A 20,288-nucleotide genomic window follows, 5' to 3' on the forward strand; every position below is an offset into this window, starting at 1 on the left:
GCCAAGCGACAGCCCAGAACTCTTAATGATTTAGAGATGATCTGCAAAGAGGAGTGGACCAAAATTCCTCCTGACATGTGTGCAAACCTCATCATCAACTACAGAAGACGTCTGACCGCTGTGCTTGCCAACAAGGGTTTTGCCACCAAGTATTAGGTCTTGTTTGCCAGAGGGATTAAATACTTATTTCCCTCTGCAGAATGCAAATAAATTCATATACTTTCCACAATGTGATTTTCCGGATTTAATTTGTGATGTGCTATCTCTCACTGTTACCAATAACCTACCCTTCAATTATGGGCTGCTCATGTCTTTGTCAGTGGGCAAACTTACAAAATCAGCAAGGGATCAAATACTTATTTCCCCCACTGTAAGTATTGCCATACTGGAAAAGACCAAAGGTCTATCAAGCCCAGTATCCGGTTTCCAACAGTGGCCAATCCAGGTCACAAATACCTGGCAAGATCCCCAAAAGGTACAAAACATTTTATACTGCTTATCCCAGAAATAGTGGATATTCTCCAAGTCCATTTAATAATGGTCTATGGACTTTTCCTTTAGGAAGCCATCAAAACCTTTTTTAAACTCCGCTAAGCTAACCACCTTTACCACATTCTCTAGCAATGAATTCCAGAGTTTAAATTACACGTTGAGTGAAGACAAATGTTCTCTGATTTGTTTTAAATTTACTACATTGTAGTTTCATCGCATGCCCCCTATTCCTAGTATTTTTGGAAAGCGTAAACAGACGCTTCACATCTCCACTCCAGACCTCTATATCTCCCCTCAGCCGCCTTTTCTCCAAGCTGAAGAGCCCTAGCCGCTTCAGCCTTTCCTCATAGGGAAGTTGTCCCATCCCCTTTATCATTTTCGTCGCCCTTCTTTGCACCTTTTCTAATTCCACTATATCTTTTTTGAGATGCGGCGACCAGAAATGAACACAATATTCAAGGTACGGTCGCACCATGGAGCGATAAAAGGGCATTATAACATCCTCATTTTTGTTTTCCATTCCTTTCCTAATAATACCTAAAATTCTGTTTGCTTTATTAGCTGCAGCAGCACACTGAGCAGAAGGTTTCAACGTACCATCAACGACGACGCCTAGATCTCTTTCTTGATCTGTGACTCCTAACATGGAACCTTACATGACATAGCTATAATTCGGGTTCCTCTTTCCCACATGCATTATTTTGCACTTGCTCACATTAAACGTTATCTGCCTTTTAGACGCCCAGTCTCGTAAGGTCCTCTTGAAATTTCTCACAATCCTCCCGCGATTTAACGACTTTGAATAACTTTGTGTCATCAGCAAATTTCATTCTCACTAGTTACTCCCAACTCTAAGTCATTTAGAGGACCTCAACAAACACAGATTTTGCATATTAGGCATTTACGAAAGAGCTGAAGGTAAAGCCCGATTGCTTTCCTTGAAAGCCTCCTCCCTAAACTCCTAGACATTACCTTTACTACATCCAATTGTGCTAAAACTGCTTTGTTATCCGCACACTCTGGCCATTCTTCACAAAACAAAGCTAAAGTCCCCACTAACACAAAATGAGATGAAGATTATGATCTTTCCAGATCTTAGAAAACAACTGCTCAAAAACGCAAATGTTTCTTATAATGATAGACCGTCTTAACGCTCCAGAGCCCAGTTTGGCCTTTATTACCCTGCCACTGTGAGAGTCATGTTACATAACTCCACTTTTTTTGACGAACCTGAAGCCCTGCAGGATTATCTTGACTCACTATCACACTGACTATTCTTCTAATTTCTGATGTATGTACTTTCAGCCACAATGTCACATTGCTTCATTTAATGTGTTTTGTTCCCCTCTCATATTTAGTCTTTCTCCTTTTTGTTAGTATTGCTTACTTTTAATACCCTGCATATATTTATTAGCAAGTATGCATATAAACTTAATTTGGTTAATGTACTTACTATATGCTTGCCTCTTAATATTTAGACACACTAGGGGCCCTGTTTACTAAACCTAGCATTTTTTAGCACATGCATATACATATAAGAATATATGGGTGCCTCTAGTGTTAGTGCACGCTAAAAATGCTAAAACAGGGCCCTAGATTTGTTAGCATGCAGTTGTGTCACATATTTTGTATGCCATATAAAGCACATTTAGTTCAAGAGCACCCTTGTATCCTTGTATAAAGCATGTTTTTCCCCATAGGCAGCCCTCTTAGTTTTGCTGATGTTATATATTCTTCTATCTTTATTTCTGTAAACTCTCTCAAATAATATTGATTGCCTTGTTTATGGGGAACTGGACAGAAGAGGTGGTTGGGATTATACTTTATCCTATGCTACCAAAATGGTTGGACACTTATCACACTGCTGATTATTTTTCGTCCTGTCATCACATCTCCTTGAATCTCTGTCTGTACTAGATCTTTTCCTGTGTCTCTTATATTTTTATTACAATTTCCATAAATGTTAGAGGGTTAAATAACCCAGTTAAACGTTAATAATCAAGCTAACATTGCATTAATTCAGGAAACCCATCTTTTTTTTTTTTTTTAATGCTTTCCTTTTTTTTTTTTTTTCAATTCTCTTTATTGTCATCAGTACAATACATGCTCATAAATCGCACGATCTGATACAAGCCATCAACACTTGGAACATCGCGACCTTCATCACAGAAATATACACAGATAACATTCATGAAGCATAATTGCACTAACATTTTCTTCTATACCCTTCCCCCCACCCTCCCCTGAACCCCCCCTTGCCTGCCCCCCCACCCCCCCTATATGATCTCCATTGGTGATAGGAAACCTTACTATCTTATCAATTCCTCTAACGTCTGCCAAAGCAATGCATACTGTCTATTGTCTGTGTTTGGAGATTTCTTATACACTGTGTTCTCATACCTTGCCATTTCTTTAACCTTCGCCACCCAACAATTATAGGATACTGGTTCTACCTTTGTCCAACACTGCAGGATAGTTTTTTTAGCTGCCAGGGTAGCCATATACAAGAATCTCCGTTGTGGTTGAGAGAACCCCTGTTCTAGGAGATCTGTCTGGTCCCCCAACAGCAACGAATGGTAGGACCATTCTACCTTCTCCTGAAGCACTGTGTTCAATACCCCAAAAATTTGTTTCCATAGTATCAGTTTAGGGCATTCCAGGAAACTATGTAAGAAGGTACCAATACCTGCCTGGCATTTGGAGCATGTGTCCGATTCCCACAGCTTCATTTTCTTCCCCTTTTCACAAGTGATATATGCCCTATGGAGCAATTTAAACTGAGTTTCTTGCCAATCCACAGATTTGACAAATTCGGCTAGTGACATAAACAGGAAATTAAATTGGGGTTGCGAATATTCAGTTCCCAATTCTCTATTCCATGCAGAAACAGCTCCTCCCTTCCCACTAGCTGGTATAGCCATCTTCGTCAGCTTATACCACGTAGATAATTTATTGCCCTTCGGGGGTAAGCATAACACCATCTCATCCAGTTTCCCATATGTCCATCCATTCCCATACTTCCTCCACGCCTGTAGCCAATAATGTCGTGCTTGCAGATAGTGTAGCATTTGATTATTTGGGATCCTCCATGTTTCCTTCACTTGCGAGAAGGGAAGGAAACTATTGCCCTCTGTGGACACCAAGAGGCATATTTTCAAAGCACTTAGCCTTCCAAAGTTCCATAGGTTTCTATGGAACTTTGGAAGGCTAAGTGCTTTGAAAATATGCCTCTAAATCTCCCCAATTCACACATCCATTCTCTGCCCATCTTTTAAATACAGAGGGTCCCATGCCCACCGGGAAGTCTACCAGTCCCACCATTCTTTGAAAGGGCAAGGCAAACGGGCTTCTATCCTGTCGACTCCTCCACCACTTCCACGCCGTGCGGAGCGGTGTAAGAAAGCTAAACTGCTTGTTTGCAATGGTACCTAGCCCTGGAGAGGTGTGTAGTAGATTTATAAACGAATATGGTTTGCACCAGTCCTCCCACCAGTGGTTTGGGGTGAATTTTGATTGGCCACTAATACCTTCGTATATTATACGCATCAGTGCTGCCACGTTGTAAAGGCGGAGCTCAAGTAGATTAAGACCACCCCCTCTCCCTGTTAAGTATTAACACCTGATGTCCTATGCGAGCACCTTTATGTCTCCATATGAATGATCTTATAGTGGATCTAAATAACCTTTCATCCTGTCTCTTAATCCATATGGGTATTGCTTGCAATGGGTACAGTAGCTTTGGCAACAGAACCATCTTAACCAATGCTATTCTTCCATAAAGTGATAAAGGGAGATCTTTCCATCTCTCACAAGTTTGCCTGATCTTATCAATTTGTTCCATTATATTTTTCTTATACATCACTAATGGGTTAGTACTCAAAAAAATCCCCAAATAGCGCATTGCCTGTGATACTGGTGGTATAGGGAGACTACCAAATAATGGTTCTATTGCCAACACAAATAGTAGGGGGGATAATGGGCAGCCCTGCCTAGTACCCCTTTGAATTGAAAATTCTCTCTCCCGCCTTCCATTGACAAATACACTAGCTCTAGGATCTTTATATAGTACTTTCACTGCCTTTAGGAACCACCCTGATATTCCTACTGCTGCCATAACTTGAAATAAATAGCCCCAGTTTACTTGATCGAATGCCTTTTCGGCATCTAGGCTTAACACCCAAATAGGTATGTCTTTCAGTTTACACGTCGCCATTGCAAGCAGCAACTTCCTAACGTGGACTGCTCTCCTTTTTTTTATGAACCCAACCTGCTCTGGACCTATCAGATCTGGCAGGCACTGCGTTAGTCGCTCTGCTAAAATCTTTGCTAATAGCTTTATCTCCACATTCAGCAGAGATATTGGTCTATATGACCCTGGCCTTTCTGGCGATTTACCCGCTTTTGGAATTAACGTTATAAGGGCTGAATTGGCATACGGTGGCAAATTACCTTCCTCTACTACCTCTTCAAAATAACTTGCAAATTCACCAATGCTCCAGGAGGAAATAGCCTATAATATTCCCCAGTGAAACCGTCTGGGCCGGGGGATGACCTCAGTTTCAATGCCTTCACCGCCTTTTGTAGTTCTCCCATCGTCAATGGCGCATTTAAGTGTTCTATCTGGTTCTTGTGCATTTGTGGTAGCTGCACCTCTTGAAGATGCGTGGCCAGTTCTTCCCCCCGGGGCCCTCCCTGACTCTTATATAGGGTGATAAAAAATACTCCGTAAAAATTTGACCTATTTGATCATTGGTCAATTTATCATTTTTGTCTCTGAGGGTGGGTACTGTCCTAGGCCCAGTTCTTTATTACTCTTGCCAGCAGGCGTCCTGCCCGATTCCCATACCTATGTAATTTATATTTATAGAATAGCACTGATCTCTGCTCTAATTCATGCAACAGCGAGTTTAGAGCAATCTGTACCAATTTCAGATTCTCTAGGTTGACCTTCGTCGGCCTGCGCGCGTATGCGTTTTGCGCCCTTTTAACCTCGATTCCAGCAACAGGATCCCCACATTCATTACGTTTACTGCAGAAAGCAATAATCTGCCCATTTATGGTTAAGGTATTTTTGAAATTTAGGGTCTGAAAATAGATGTGCTGGGAACCTCCACCCTCTTCCCCTTCCAACTCCAGATCCACCCACACAGGCGAGTGGTCCGATATTGCTTCTGGGTCTGTTGCTATCACCTGTGAAAACATTGCCCGATCTACTAATATATAATCCAACCTAGATTGCGTCCCGTGGGCCCTGGACCTGTGAGTAAATTCACGCTCCACTGGGTGCAAGGCTCTCCAGGTGTCTATTAAATTGAGCTTTCTAGCAAATAGTGTCATTTCTTTGGCCCTCTTCCCTGAGTAATGGGGTGAGGTGTTATTAGAGCAGTCTAATGCCGGGTTGAGTAGCAAATTAAAGTCTCCCACCACTACCAGCCTCTGATTACCACTACTTACACATTTACCCACTAGTGATCTAAGAAATTCTGGGTTGTAAATATTGGGGCCATATAATACTACCAGAATGATCTCTAGGCCTGGCATCCAGACCCTCACTATAATATACAATGGTTCATAAAATCATCCATGGAGAAGCCCCGAGCTACATGCTAAACCTCGTAGACCTGCCTCCCAGAAATGCTAAAAGATCAGCCCGCAAATTCCTTAATCTGCACTTCCCCAACTGCAAAGGACTAAAGTACAAACTATCACACGCGACCAGTTTCTCCTACATGAGTACACAGATATGGAATGCATTACCAGCTGACTTGAAAACGATTAACGAGATAACTACCTTTCGTAAATCTTTGAAAACCTATTTCTTCAACAAGGCCTACAACGGGAACCCATAACGAATTACAACACCTCACCACTTCACCCTATTCCGACATTTATCTTTCTATAACTTTGCATAGACCTTTTTTCTTCATCCAGAATCTTTTTTGTAACACCAATTGTATCTATCTCCTAGAATTGTAACACCAATTGTATCTAACTCCTGGAATGGCGATGTAAGCAGGTGGGAAAATGTGGGATACAAATGCAATAAATAAATAAAAATAAAATATACCTCCCCTCCTTCCCTATAGCCACCTGTGTCGCTTTGTAAGTCAGCCCTTTACGGAAAAGTATCACTATCCCTCCTTTTCCCCCCCCTTGCAGGCACTGAAAAGGTTTCTCCCACCCACAACCTCTTTAGCTTATTGTGCTCTGTGTCTGACAAATGTGTCTCTTGTAGGCACGCAATGTCAGATTTGTGCCTCCTCAAGGCTGTCAGAATCTTCACTCTTTTTATTGGGGAGTTCACCCCCCCCACATTGCAAGTCATTATTCTGACAGGCATTTACCTACTGGACCTCCTTATCAATGTCTCGACTCCCCGCAGGCCAGCCACCCTTCTTTTTAAACCCTTATATTCCATTTGACTACTGTGGCCCATGAGTAATTGTGTGCTTATCATACTGCCCTCTGCTATTCCTAATTTGTCCAACTTCTTTGTCACGTCTGTGGCCGTGACCACCCTCATTCTTACCCTGTTTCTGGGAGTCAGTGGCTGTGCTGGCTTCTGCTTGTCTCTGTGTCTGTCTCTGTCTTAGTTGCTCTCTGGCTCTGTGTGCTGATTGCCTTACTGGACCTCACCTGTGTGGCTGCCGATTCCTCTATGCCAGTATCCAAGATGGCTCCTGCTATTCCTTCCTGTGGGCTGACTTCTCTGTGTGTCAAGCCTCTGTTTGGAGGCAAGGAGATTGCTGCAGCTGTGCCTCTGGTGTTGAAGGGCTTATTAATCACTTGGAGACTGCAGCCCTTGCCTTTACATTTCGTCTAAGGGCCCTGGTATGTAGAGTGCTCTGTACACTGCTACATTGTTTGCTCTGTGTGAGTTTCTATGTTTGACTTGTTAGCTTGGGCACAGCTTTGCTTGTTAGCCTGTGTACAGCTTTATTAGTTCTCCTGAGTTTGCTCTGTGTATGTTTCTAGTATATGACCGATTAGCTTGGGCATAGCTTTCCTGTTAGCTTGTGTACAGTCTCCTAGTCTTCTCGTGTTTAGCTTTCTGGTTTTTCCCTGCCTGTCTGCCTTGCTTTCGCCTAGGTGCCTGGGGGCACTTCTGTATCCTGATTCCTGCTGTTCCTGCTTGCAAGTTCCAGTTCCGGTTTTTCCTGTAAGCCCTGCCGGCTGCCCGAACCTGAGGGTTCAACCCTCGGGGAAAGGTGGCTAAGCGTAGGTGAAGCCTAGGTCCTGTGTGCTCCTGTCCAGCGGGTGCCGGTCCTGTATGTTCCAGTCCAGTGGGTCCACTCCAGTGTGTTCCAGTTCAGCAGGCTCCACTCCAGTGCGCACCCGTCCAGTGCGTTCCAGTCCTGGGTATTCCTGTGTAGAACTCCAGTCCGGGGTTCTACCTTGAAGGTGATCTTGCCTGCCACTGCCGCTCCACGGTAGTGGCCCAAGGACTCACGAACCCAGTGCTCCCGGGGAAGAAGCCTGACAGTATGCCAAGGTCCTCGAGAATGCGACATTCTTCTGCAATTGCTTCCCCTGTGCTTTAACTTCCTTAATTTGTTCCCATCCCCCCTTCCTTCCCCTCAACCCCACCTTTACATCCCTTTCCCCAACCCATATATGCCCTTCCTCCATCTTCCGGAGCTCCAGGAGATGAAGCACGGAGACCTTCGAGCACGTGGGACCCCCGCCGGTTTACATGACTCTAACCGTTGCGAAATGTTCAAGTCCACTTCTAACTGCCCTGTCCACAGCATTTACCTTCCTTATATTGCATCTATCAGACCCACTTCCAGTGCTGCCGTCTTTGCTTCCGTCACTGCTTTAAACGCTTTCCATTGTCCCTGTATCAAAATTCGCAGTGTTGCTGGAAATTGCAACGAGAACGTTACGCCCTTCTGGGCTAAGGCCGAGCAAAGTGGGTGGAACTGCTTCCTCTGTGATTGTACCTCGGCCGAGAAATCCTGAAATATTAGCACTTTATGTCCCTCATGAGTCAGGGTATCTCTGCGCGCTCTGAAGCCTTGCATGATTTCCATTTTGTGGCGATAGTTAAATATTTTGGCCATTACCACCCTCGGGCATGCCTTGCTTTCGGGCTTACAGCCTACACGATGTGCCCTCTTTATCACCAACGGGCCTGTAGTGTCTGAAATCGCCAGTTCTTTACCCAGCCAGTTCTCGAGCCAAGTTGAAAAGTTACGCTCCGGAATGTTTTCACAGAGTCCCACCACCCGAATGTTGTTCCTTCGGGAACAATTCTCAAGATCCTCCAGTTTCTCATGGCAGTCTTTCAGTTGTTGCGTTAAGGTGGCGATATCAGGGTCGTAGCCTCTCCCTTCATCTTCCAGGGCCGACACACGTGCCTCGAGGTCCCCCACTCTCGTCCCTACGCTGTCCATCTGCTTGGCCAGGACCTCTAGCCTCTGTTCCATCTCTGCCCACTTTGAGTCCCATGCTTTTGTTAACGCCATGGTGAGTTGCATGAGCTGCGCCTCTGAGAACCCTCCGGGCTGTTTGTCTGGTTCGTTCGCCTTAGCTTTCTCTTTTTTCACGGATCGCTGTGCCATCGCGCCAGTCGATTTCCGCAGGTATTTGTCCATATACTGAGGCAATCTCAATTGTCGGGTCTGAGTCAGAATTTCCCTTTAAATTACTGTGCGTTAAGACCAATTTCGGGCGGGAGTCTCGGAGCTCCAGCAAAACGCTGCTGCTCAGCTCATGTCCTCACGTGGTCTCTCAGTGATTATTTTATTATTCATTGATTTTTTTACTGATATTACCGTCTTTCATTTTTACACTCCTGAAGCAGGCCCTAGTGGCCGAAACACAGCTCAGGTCGAGTCATTGGATGTTTTAATAAATTCTGTTTGTTTCATTCTTTTTGTCATCTTCGCTGTTTGATGCCCTTGTTATAGACCAGGGGCTACATTTTACATTTTGTAACACTCGGAGGGCCAAAGCACACATGTGCACATGCATTCACTGTCTGGAAAATAAGGTGTAAGCTTTTAATTGGACTAATGTTATTACATTTTTAACTTGTTTTCGGAGGCCAAAGCCTCCTTCCTTAAGTCAGGACAAGGGTACTATAACACTATACTGCCCAGACCTGAAGAATATGGTTTTGGCCTCCGAAAGTTAGTAAAAACATTTATTTAGTCCTATATTTTCCATTTTTTAAAATTTATATTTATTAAATTTTTAAAGAAGATTAATACCACATTTCTTCATCCTAAATTAAAAATACACTTCTTTTTTTCTACCTTTGCAGTCTGGCCATTGTGTTGGCCCTGGCATGCAGCACTGCCCCATCTCTCTCTCTTCCTCCCTCCTCTCCCCCTGCACCATTCTATTTCTTTCTCTCTCCCCACATCCTGCATTGCCCCTGCCTCTCCCTCCTCTTCATCTCCCCATCCATTATCTCCTGTCTCTCCTCCTCTCCCCCCCAGGCAATGGCCTGTCTTCCCCCCATCATGCAGCACTGCCCAACTTTCAGCATTACCCCATCTCTCTCCCCCTCATCCAGCATTGCCTCTCCACCTATGCAGTATTTCCCCTCTCTGCTGTCTCTCCCCCCACATCCTATTCATTATTGTTCTCGCTCTCCCCTACTTGAGCATTGCCCTGTTCGGTTTCTCTTTTCCCATCCAGTCTTGCCGTTTCTTTTCCTTTGCATTCATCCACTGTTGCCCCATTTCTCTCTCTCCCCTCCCATCCCCCATTATGCAGCACATTTTTTCTCCCTCCCATTGCACCTCCCTTGGGTCCACGCTAATAAACAACCAAGGAGGGGGGCATGGAACAGTGTCTCTCTGTATTCCACTAGTGCTTCCTGTGCTGGTTCTGCCTCCTCAGATATAAACTTCCAGGATCAGCACAGGAAGCAGCGAGGGCTGCAGCAAGGCATGGTCTTGCTTGGTGGTTTGTTAGTGTGGACCTGGGGGAGGCACAACAGGAGGGAGGAGAGGCAGCGTGTCTGCAGGCCAAGAAGGTTGTAGTTGGGGCTGTGGATGCTTAGCCTGCCTTACAGGGCACCTATGTGTTTCCTACTAGCTCAGTAATGATTATTCTCCGAGGACAAGCAGGCTGCTTGTTCTCACGACTGGGTTGACGTCCGCGGCAGCCCCCACCAACCGGAAAAAGCTTCGCGGGACGGTCGGCACGCAGGGCACGCCCACCGCGCATGCGCGGCCGTCTTCCCGCCCGTGCGCGACCGCTCCCGCCAGTTACTTTTTTCCCGCGACTGAGAGAGTCGTGTTTTTGCAACTCTCTCGTTTCAGCCGCCGGAATTTTCGACCGCGTTTACGCGGGTCGTCGCTCTTGGCCCTTTTGGCCTCTTCTTCTTTCAGTTTCGTTTGTTATCCAAAAAAAAAAAAAAAAAAAAAGAATTTTGCGCGTGTGGAGCACGCGCTCCTCCTTTTTCCCTCGCTTTCTAGCGGGGACGCCTCGTTGCGGCCTAGTGGCCGCTCGGTCGGTTTCAATTTTCGTGGTGTGATTTTAGCCACCATTGCCGACTTTGACTTCGCCGACGCGATTTTTCCGTCGATGTCCTCGAAGGTCCCGAGTGGATTTAAAAAGTGTGGTCGCTGCGGCCGGCCGATCTCGCAGACCGACACCCACGCTTGGTGCCTCCAGTGCCTCGGGCCGGAGCACAATCTCAAGTCGTGTGCTTTGTGTCTCGGTCTCCGGAAACGGACTCAGGTTGCGAGGCAAGTTCTGCGGGACCGTCTTTTTGGAACTTGCGCCGGCCCCTCGACGTCGACCTCGACGGCATCGGTATCGAAGGCCGGTTCTTCGGTACCGGTATCGATGCCCGAGACATCGGCACCGATGGCAGCGACCCCAGGAGAACAGGTCCCGTCGGCCCGCCGGTCCGCCGGCGAGAGTGGGGTAGAGAGACCGCGTGGGCAGTCGGCCCCGGTCACTCCCTCAACTCGTGAGCCACGGGACCGAACCCTGTCGGACCCGGTACCTCGAGACCGAGGGGGATCGACCTCCTCCTCCTCCATGCCCTCCGGCACCGGTGACGTGCACCGGAAGAAGGACAAGAAGCGCCGTCACCGGGAGCCCTCGGTGCCTGAGGAGGTGTCGACGCCGAAGCGTCATCACAGAGAGGAGAGATCTCCGTCGGTGGTGGAGGTACCGACGCGTCGGGGTTCCGGCACCTCGGTGCCGTCTCCTGGCCCCCAGCAGCTTCTGGCACCGACACCCTTGCCGGCCCCACCGCCTTTCTCGGCAGCGGGCCTGGACGAGTGCCTCAGAGCCATCCTTCCGGGGCTCCTGGAAGGGCTGATGCGCCAGGCTGTGCCGGCGCCGGGGGTGCTTGCGCCCTCGGCGCCGATGACTGTGGCGCCGGCGAGCTCTAGCCCGGCGCCGGGGCAGTCGACACCGCCGCCGCTTGCGGTGCCGGTCTCGACAGCCACGCAGGTGGAGTCCCCGTCGACGTCGATGGAGGGAGCTCCGTCCCCGCCGGCGCGGGAGTCCACCGCTCGACGACACCGAGGCCTCGGTGCCTCGACGTCGAGCCGGGCCCGGTACCGGACTCAGCTACATGAGCTAATGTCCGATACCGAGGATGAGGACTCGTGGGGGGAAGAGGAGGACCCGAGATATTTCTCCTCAGAGGAGTCTACGGGCCTTCCCTCGGACCCCACGCCGTCACCGGAGAGGAAGCTCTCACCTCCTGAGAGTCTCTCCTTTGCCTCCTTTGTGCGGGATATGTCTATAAGCATTCCCTTTCCCGTGGTCTCTGTGGAAGAGCCGAGGGCCGAGATGCTCGAGGTCCTCGACTATCCATCACCACCTAGAGAGTCCTCCACGGTACCGCTGCACAATGTCCTGAAGGAGACGCTGCTCCGGAACTGGGTGCGACCATTAACTAATCCCACCATTCCCAAGAAAGCAGAGTCCCAGTACAGGATCCACTCTGACCCAGAGCTCATGCGGCCCCAGTTGCCCCATGACTCAGCGGTCGTGGATTCTGCTCTCAAGAGGGCACGGAGTTCGAGGGATACCGCCTCGGCGCCCCCGGGGCGGGAGTCTCGCACTCTGGACTCATTTGGGAGGAAGGCCTACCAGTCCTCCATGCTCGTGACCCGCATCCAATCGTACCTGCTCTATATGAGCATCCACATGCGGACCAATGTGCAACAGCTGGCGGACCTGGTCGATAAGCTCCCGCCGGAGCAGTCCAGGCCTTATCAGGAGGTGGTCAGGCAGCTGAAGGCGTGCAGAAAGTTCCTGTCCAGGGGGATTTTTGACACCTGTGACGTGGCATCTCGTGCTGCGGCCCAAGGTATAGTGATGCGCAGGCTCTCATGGCTGCGTGCCTCTGACCTGGACAACCGCACCCAGCAGAGACTGGCCGACGTCCCTTGCCGGGGGGATAACATTTTCGGTGAGAAGGTCGAGCAGATGGTGGACCAACTGCATCAGCGGGAAACCGCTCTCGACAAGCTCTCCCACCGGGCGCCTTCAGCACCCGCCCCCACGGGTGGGCGTTTTTCCCGGGCACGGCAGGCTGCACCCTATTCTTTTGCAAAGCGTAGGTACAACCAGCCGGCCCGAAGGCCTCGTCAGGCACAGGGACAGCCCCAGCGCGCTCGTTCTCGTCAACAGCGTGCGCCTAAGCAGCCCCCTGCGCCTCCACAGCAAAAGCCGGGGACGGGCTTTTGACTGGATCCACGGGAACATAGCCGCCCTACAAGTGTCCGTACCGGACGATCTGCCGGTCGGAGGGAGGTTAAAATTTTTTCACCAAAGGTGGCCTCTCATAACCTCCGACCAGTGGGTTCTCCAAATAGTGCGGTGCGGATACGCCCTGAATTTGGCCTCCCTGCCTCCAAATTGTCCTCCAGGAGCTCAGTCTTTCAGCTCCCATCACAAGCAGGTACTTGCAGAGGAACTCTCCGCCCTTCTCAGCGCCAATGCGGTCGAGCCCGTACCACCCGGGCAGGAAGGGCAGGGATTCTATTCCAGGTACTTCCTTGTGGAAAAGAAAACAGGGGGGATGCGTCCCATCCTAGACCTGAGAGGCCTGAACAAATTCCTGGTCAAAGAAAAGTTCAGGATGCTTTCCTTGGGCACCCTTCTGCCAATGATTCAGAAAAACGATTGGCTATGTTCCCTGGATTTAAAGGACGCATACACTCACATCCCGATACTGCCAGCTCACAGACAGTATCTCAGATTCCGCCTGGGCGCACGGCACTTTCAGTATTGTGTGCTGCCCTTTGGGCTCGCCTCTGCCCCACGAGTGTTTACAAAGTGCCTCGTGGTGGTAGCGGCCTACCTACGCAAGCTGGGAGTGCACGTGTTCCCATATCTCGACGATTGGCTGGTCAAGAACACCTCGGAGGCACGAGCCCTCCGGTCCATGCAGTGCACTATTCAACTTCTGGAGCTGCTGGGGTTTGTGATAAATTACCCAAAGTCCCATCTCCAGCCAACTCAGTCTCTGGAATTCATAGGAGCGCTGCTGAATTCCCAGACGGCTCAGGCCTACCTTCCCGAAGCGAGGGCCACCAATCTCTTGGCCCTGGCTTCGCAGACCAGAGCGTCTCAGCAGATCACAGCTCGGCAGATGTTGAGACTTCTGGGTCATATGGCCTCCACAGTTCATGTGACTCCCATGGCTCGTCTTCACATGAGATCTGCTCAATGGACCCTAGCTTCCCAGTGGTTCCAAGCCACCGGGAATCTAGAAGATGTCATCCGCCTCTCCACCAGTTGTCGCACTTCACTGCTCTGGTGGACCATCCGGACCAATTTGACCCTGGGACGTCCATTCCAAGTTCCGCAGCCCACGAAAGTGCTGACGACGGATGCATCTCGCCTGGGGTGGGGAGCCCATGTCGATGGGCTCCACACTCAGGGTCTGTGGTCCCTCCAGGAAAAGGATCTGCAGATCAACCTCCTGGAGCTCCGAGCGATCTGGAACGCACTGAAGGCTTTCAGAGATCGGCTGTCCTGTCAAATTATCCAAATTCGGACAGACAATCAGGTTGCAATGTATTACGTCAACAAGCAGGGGGGCACCGGATCTCGCCCCCTGTGCCAGGAGGCCGTCGGGATGTGGCGTTGGGCGTGTCGGTTCGGCATGCTCCTCCAAGCCACATACCTGGCAGGCGTAAACAACAGTCTGGCCGACAGACTGAGCAGAGTCATGCAACCGCACGAGTGGTCGCTCCATGCCAGAGTGGTACGCAAGATCTTCCGAGCGTGGGGCACCCCCTCGGTGGACCTTTTCGCCTCTCAGACCAACCACAAGCTGCCTCTGTTCTGTTCCAGACTTCAGGCACACGGCAGGCTAGCGTCGGATGCCTTTCTCCTCCATTGGGGGACCGGCCTCCTGTATGCTTATCCTCCCATACCTTTGGTGGGGAAGACCTTACTGAAGCTCAAGCAAGACCGCGGCACCATGATTCTGATAGCGCCCTTTTGGCCCCGTCAGATCTGGTTCCCTCTTCTTCTGGAGTTGTCCTCCGAAGAACCGTGGAGATTGGAGTGTTTTCCGACTCTCATTTCGCAGAACGACGGAGCGTTGCTGCACCCCAACCTTCAGTCTCTGGCTCTCACGGCCTGGATGTTGAGGGCGTAGACTTCACTGCGTTGGGTCTGTCTGAGGGTGTCTCCCGGGTCTTGCTTGCCTCTAGGAAGGATTCCACTAAAAAGAGTTACTTTTTCAAGTGGAGGAGGTTTGTCGTGTGGTGTGAGAGCATGGCCCTAGAACCTCGTTCTTGCCCTGCACAGAACCTGCTTGAATACCTTCTGCACTTATCAGAGTCTGGCCTCAAGACCAACTCAGTAAGGAATCACCTTAGTGCGATTAGTGCTTACCATTATCGTGTGGAAGGTAAAGCCATCTCTGGAGAGCCTTTAGTCGTTCGATTCATGAGAGGCTTGCTTTTGTCAAAGCCCCCTATCAAGCCTCCTACTGTGTCATGGGATCTCAACGTCGTCCTCACCCAGCTGATGAAACCTCCTTTTGAGCCACTGAATACCTGCCATCTGAAGTACTTGACCTGGAAGGTCATTTTCCTGGTGGCAGTTACTTCAGCTCGTAGGGTCAGTGAGCTTCAAGCCCTAGTAGCTCATGCTCCATATACCAAATTTCATCACAACAGAGTAGTGCTCCGCACTCACCCAAAGTTCCTGCCGAAGGTGGTGTCGGAGTTCCATCTTAACCAGTCAATTGTCTTGCCAACATTCTTCCCCAGGCCGCATACCCGCCCTGCTGAACGTCAGTTGCACACATTGGACTGCAAGAGAGCATTGGCCTTCTACTTGGAGCGGACACAGCCCCACAGACAGTCCGCCCAATTGTTTATTTCTTTCGACCCTAACAGGCTAGGGGTCGCTGTCGGGAAACGCACCATCTCTAATTGGCTAGCAGATTGCATTTCCTTCACTTACGCCCAGGCTGGGCTGACTCTTGAGGGTCATGTCACGGCTCATAGTGTCAGAGCCATGGCAGCGTCAGTGGCCCACTTGAAGTCAGCCACTATTGAAGAGATTTGCAAGGCTGCGACGTGGTCATCTGTCCACACATTCACATCTCATTACTGCCTCCAGCAGGATACCCGACGCGACAGTCGGTTCGGGCAGTCGGTGCTGCAGAATCTGTTTGGGGTGTAAATCCAACTCCACCCTCCAGGACCCGAATTTATTCTGGTCAGGCTGCACTCTCAGTTAGTTGTTCTTCGTAGGTCAATTTCTGTTGTACCCTCGCCGTTGCGAGGTTCAATTGACCTGGGTTATTGTTTTGAGTGAGCCTGAGAGCTAGGGATACCCCAGTCGTGAGAACAAGCAGCCTGCTTGTCCTCGGAGAAAGGGTATGATACATACCTGTAGCAGTTGTTCTCCGAGGACAGCAGGCTGATTGTTCTCACCTTCCCTCCCTCCTCCCCTTTGGAGTTGTGTTTCATACTTTATTGCTTGTCATTCAACTGGCGGGAGCGGTCGCGCACGGGCGGGAAGACGGCCGCGCATGCGCGGTGGGCGTGCCCTGCGTGCCGACCGTCCCGCGAAGCTTTTTCCGGTTGGTGGGGGCTGCCGCGGACGTCAACCCAGTCGTGAGAACAATCAGCCTGCTGTCCTCGGAGAACAACTGCTACAGGTATGTATCATACCCTAACTAGCAGTTTCAAAAGTAAACTCCATGCTGTCTTTATTTCCTCTGACCATCCCCAGCCCCCCCTTTTTTTTTTTTGCCTGTACTTGGGTATGTACATTTTAAACAATTCTGTCTCCTCCTTTGTCCTTTTCCCAGTATCACACTGATACTCTCTCTCTCAGGGTCCCCCCAGTGTTCACCTATTTTCTCTTTCTTATATGTACCGCCATCCCTGCCTTCACCTGCTTCAACAATTCCTCTGACAGGATCTTTGCAGAGAGTAGGTGACGCCCTCTGCGGGGATCTCTGCTTCCTTTCTGCCAGTGGGCCGTAGAAACTCTGTGAACTCCTCTGAGGGATTCCTGCTTCCCTGCTGCAACTGGTCTAACCATGAATAACAGCAGTACTGCACCATAAAATGAAGTTGGTCTCACAGTCTCAAGTGACTTGGTACAGCCTCAACTTCCGGCGCTGCGTAGCTGAAGTTCACAGTTCAACCAGTCGAGGTGAAGAAGCAGGGATCCCCACAGAGGACTTCACTGCGCTTCTGCAGGCCAGGAAAATGAAGTTGTTGGGCCCCATTCTGGTCTACAGACTGGACAAGCATGTTCTAGACACTGAAGAGGCAGTGACCAGGGGACCAGCAGCGCTATAGATAAAGGCTCTAGTTTCCTTCTACTTTGGCAGCTGGGTTGGGCAGAGCTTGTCCTTTCCATCAGCTAACAACAAGAACCCCCAAGAAACTAATGGCAAATGTTGACTCCACTAGCAGCTGAACTCAGCTCCTGAATAGTATAACTTGAAGTGAAGTACCTGGTTCTCTAGTGCTGATGCAGTAACTGAATCCTAGAGAAACATGTTTAAAATTTCTGCACCAGTAACAACTTTTTTTTTTTTTGGGGGGGGGGGGGGTGAGTTTACAGCACTGTGAGTTTTATCACAGGATTCAGCAACCTGCAGTATCTCAGAACAACCCTGCTTGAGAGCCACCTCAAAGCTGTGGCCTGATTTTAAAAGGGCTGAAGAGCTGCTGTTAAGCCCCCCCCCCTTCATCCCTGATGAAGACTGCCCCCCCCCCCACTCTTTTCAGTGAGAGCCTCAGAACCTTTAAGTGCTGGTCCAGCAGTTGATGGGCCAGTTGGTCCTGCCTCCAAAATGGCACCCCTACCAGTACTACCCGGATCACCATCAAACAGGACCTGAAACTCTCATTGAAAGGGGGGGGGGGGGGGGACCAGCTTTTGGCAGGAGTTATTTACCATGATTTTGAGATTATAATGTAACGTGCACTGTGTACCCAAGGCACACCATGTGTTGATGGATTTTACATAGTAATAAGCTGCAGCGACCTAAATCTTGGCGTGGTAAAACTAGTCAAGCTGCATTAGAGCCTGTATGTCACATTAAGGGGTTTTGACAACTTCAGAAATTTTAGAACACGGCCAGTGTTGGGCAGACTTCTACAGTCTATGTCCTTAAAAAAAAAAAAAAGGCAAGGATAAATCAAGATCAGGTATACATATGATGTATCATTTCATACCATATGCAATGATTTTATCTTATTGAGCAGACTGGATGGACCATATAGGTCTTTATCTGCCATCATCTACTATGTTTCTAAATAACGTGAATTAAAACCCTAACACAGCTCAATAACTCCCCCCCCCCCCCCCCCCCCCCTTAGCCTTTGGCTTGATTGGAACTAGTGTTGCATGAATTAGAATTGTTTGAGCATGTTCAAAGTTTCTAGTGTTTACATAGTAACATAGTAGATGACGGCAGAAAAAGACCTGCACGGTCCATCCAGTCTGCCCAACAAGATAAACTCATATGTGTATACCTTACCTTGATTTGTACCTATCTTTTTCAGGGCACAGACCGTATAAGTCTGCCCAGCACTATCCCCAACTCCCAACCACCAGCCCCGCCTCCCACCACCGGCTCTGGCACAGATCGTATAAGTCTGCCCAGCACTATTCCCCGCCTCCTAACCACCAGTCCCGCCTCCAACCACCCGATCTGGCACAGACCGTATAAGTCTGCCCACCACTATCTTCGCCTCCCAACCACCAACCCCTCTTCCCCCCACCGGCTCCGCCACCCAATTTCGGCTAAGCTTCTGAGGATCCATTCCTTCTGCACAGGATTCCTTTATGTATATCCCACGCATGTTTGAATTCCGTTACCGTTTTCCTCTCCACCTCCCGCGGGAGGGCATTCCAAGCATCCACCACGCTCTCTGTGAAAAAATACTTCCTGACATCTTTTTTGAGTCTGCCCCCCTTCAATCTCATTTCATGTCCTCTCGTTCTACCACCTTCCCATCTCCGGAAAAGATTTGTTTGCGGATTAATACCTTTCAAATATTTGAACGTCTGTATCATATCACCCTTCTTTCCTCCAGGGTATACATGTTCAGGTCAGCAAGTCTCTCCTCATACATCTTGGAACGCAAATCCCATACCATTCTCGTAGCTTTTCTTTGCATTGCTTCAATTTTTTAAAAATCCTTAGCAAGGTATGGCCTCCAAAACTGAACACAATACTCCAGGTGGGGCCTCTAGCATGCTACAATTTTGAAGTGATACTGGAGATGATGTACCAAATATATGTTTGACAAAGTGTGCTAGGCTCTTGTAGTGAGTGAATGACAGGCTGCGTTATATTTCAGTGACTGCTTGCACTATTGTTTGTTTGTTTTTTAACAGGACAATCTCTGGTTATGTGAGAAGCAGTGTGAAACTGGTATGCTGTCTTCCCCTCAGTACTCTCCAGAAGAACTAACAAAGCTTTGGGAAAAAAGAGAGCAATATGGGACTCCTTGTGCATGTGAAGAAAGATGACCAAAGACTTTCCAATTAGATACATAAGCCAGCTGCACTGTAACTCTCTCCATCAAGACACTGCTCTAGAGTAATTCATTGCCATTGCCAATGCCTATGTACTTACCACAGAAATTCCAGTGGAAATTCTTCCTTTCTTCTTTGATGTCTAAAATCAATAGACTGAAACTATACTAGTATAATCTAAGGGCCCTGTGTGCTAGCATTTTTAGTGCGCACTAAACGCTAGTGTTGCGTACACTAAAAATGCTAGTGAGGCTTAGTAAACAGGGCCCTAAGTCAAAGTCCCACCATGGTGCAAGGAAAGAATAACTTCGTAATTTTTAAATGATTAAAAACACATGCAATGAAGAAAAACACAGTACAGCTTAGCAAATTTATTTTTTAAATAAAATTTTAATTCTAGCATTTCTGTTAGATATATTGGAACTTCATTTTTTTTTTAAACCTCAGGTACATATCACCGTTTACATAAAAAAAATTGCCAATCATTTTCATGCAGCAAGTATCCAAAGTGCGGTAAAGCAAAAGGGATTGTATGTTTTAGGGATGGCTGACTCTATTCATAAAAAAAATTACCAATCATTTTCATGCAGCGAGTATCCAGTTTTAGGGATGGCTAACCCTATTCAAATGTTTCCCTTTTTTGATTCTGCCTGCCAGCTGCTACCAAAAATCAAGTTCATGAAAGCTTTTCCTGGTCATCACTCACCCCTAACCCCAGACTATTCTAAAAGCCTACATATAAATGTGCAAAATCTTAAATATGAACTATTCTGGGCTGGCAAATCAGTTGGATGAAAATATTTGAATTGTGATAGGGGACTTGTTTTGCAAGCAAT

At 48.5% G+C, this 20,288-nt stretch overlaps 1 protein-coding gene across 3 annotated transcripts in view; it reads left to right on the plus strand.

Annotated features, from left to right (window-relative positions):
* B3GALNT2 (beta-1,3-N-acetylgalactosaminyltransferase 2) overlaps positions 1-19,737 on the plus strand; it is a 362,190-nt gene extending 342,453 nt beyond the window's left edge. For all 3 annotated transcript variants that reach the window (XM_030198137.1, XM_030198139.1, XM_030198138.1), the window contains one exon: positions 19,312-19,737. In XM_030198137.1, the coding sequence (XP_030053997.1) occupies positions 19,312-19,446 (135 nt within the window). In that variant the 3' untranslated portion in view covers positions 19,447-19,737. The remainder of the gene's footprint in view (positions 1-19,311) is intronic.
* Positions 19,738-20,288: the final 551 nt, after the last annotated feature.

The sequence above is a fragment of the Microcaecilia unicolor genome, chromosome 3 (assembly GCF_901765095.1).
Source record: "Microcaecilia unicolor chromosome 3, aMicUni1.1, whole genome shotgun sequence".
Taxonomy (NCBI): Eukaryota; Metazoa; Chordata; class Amphibia; order Gymnophiona; family Siphonopidae; genus Microcaecilia; species Microcaecilia unicolor.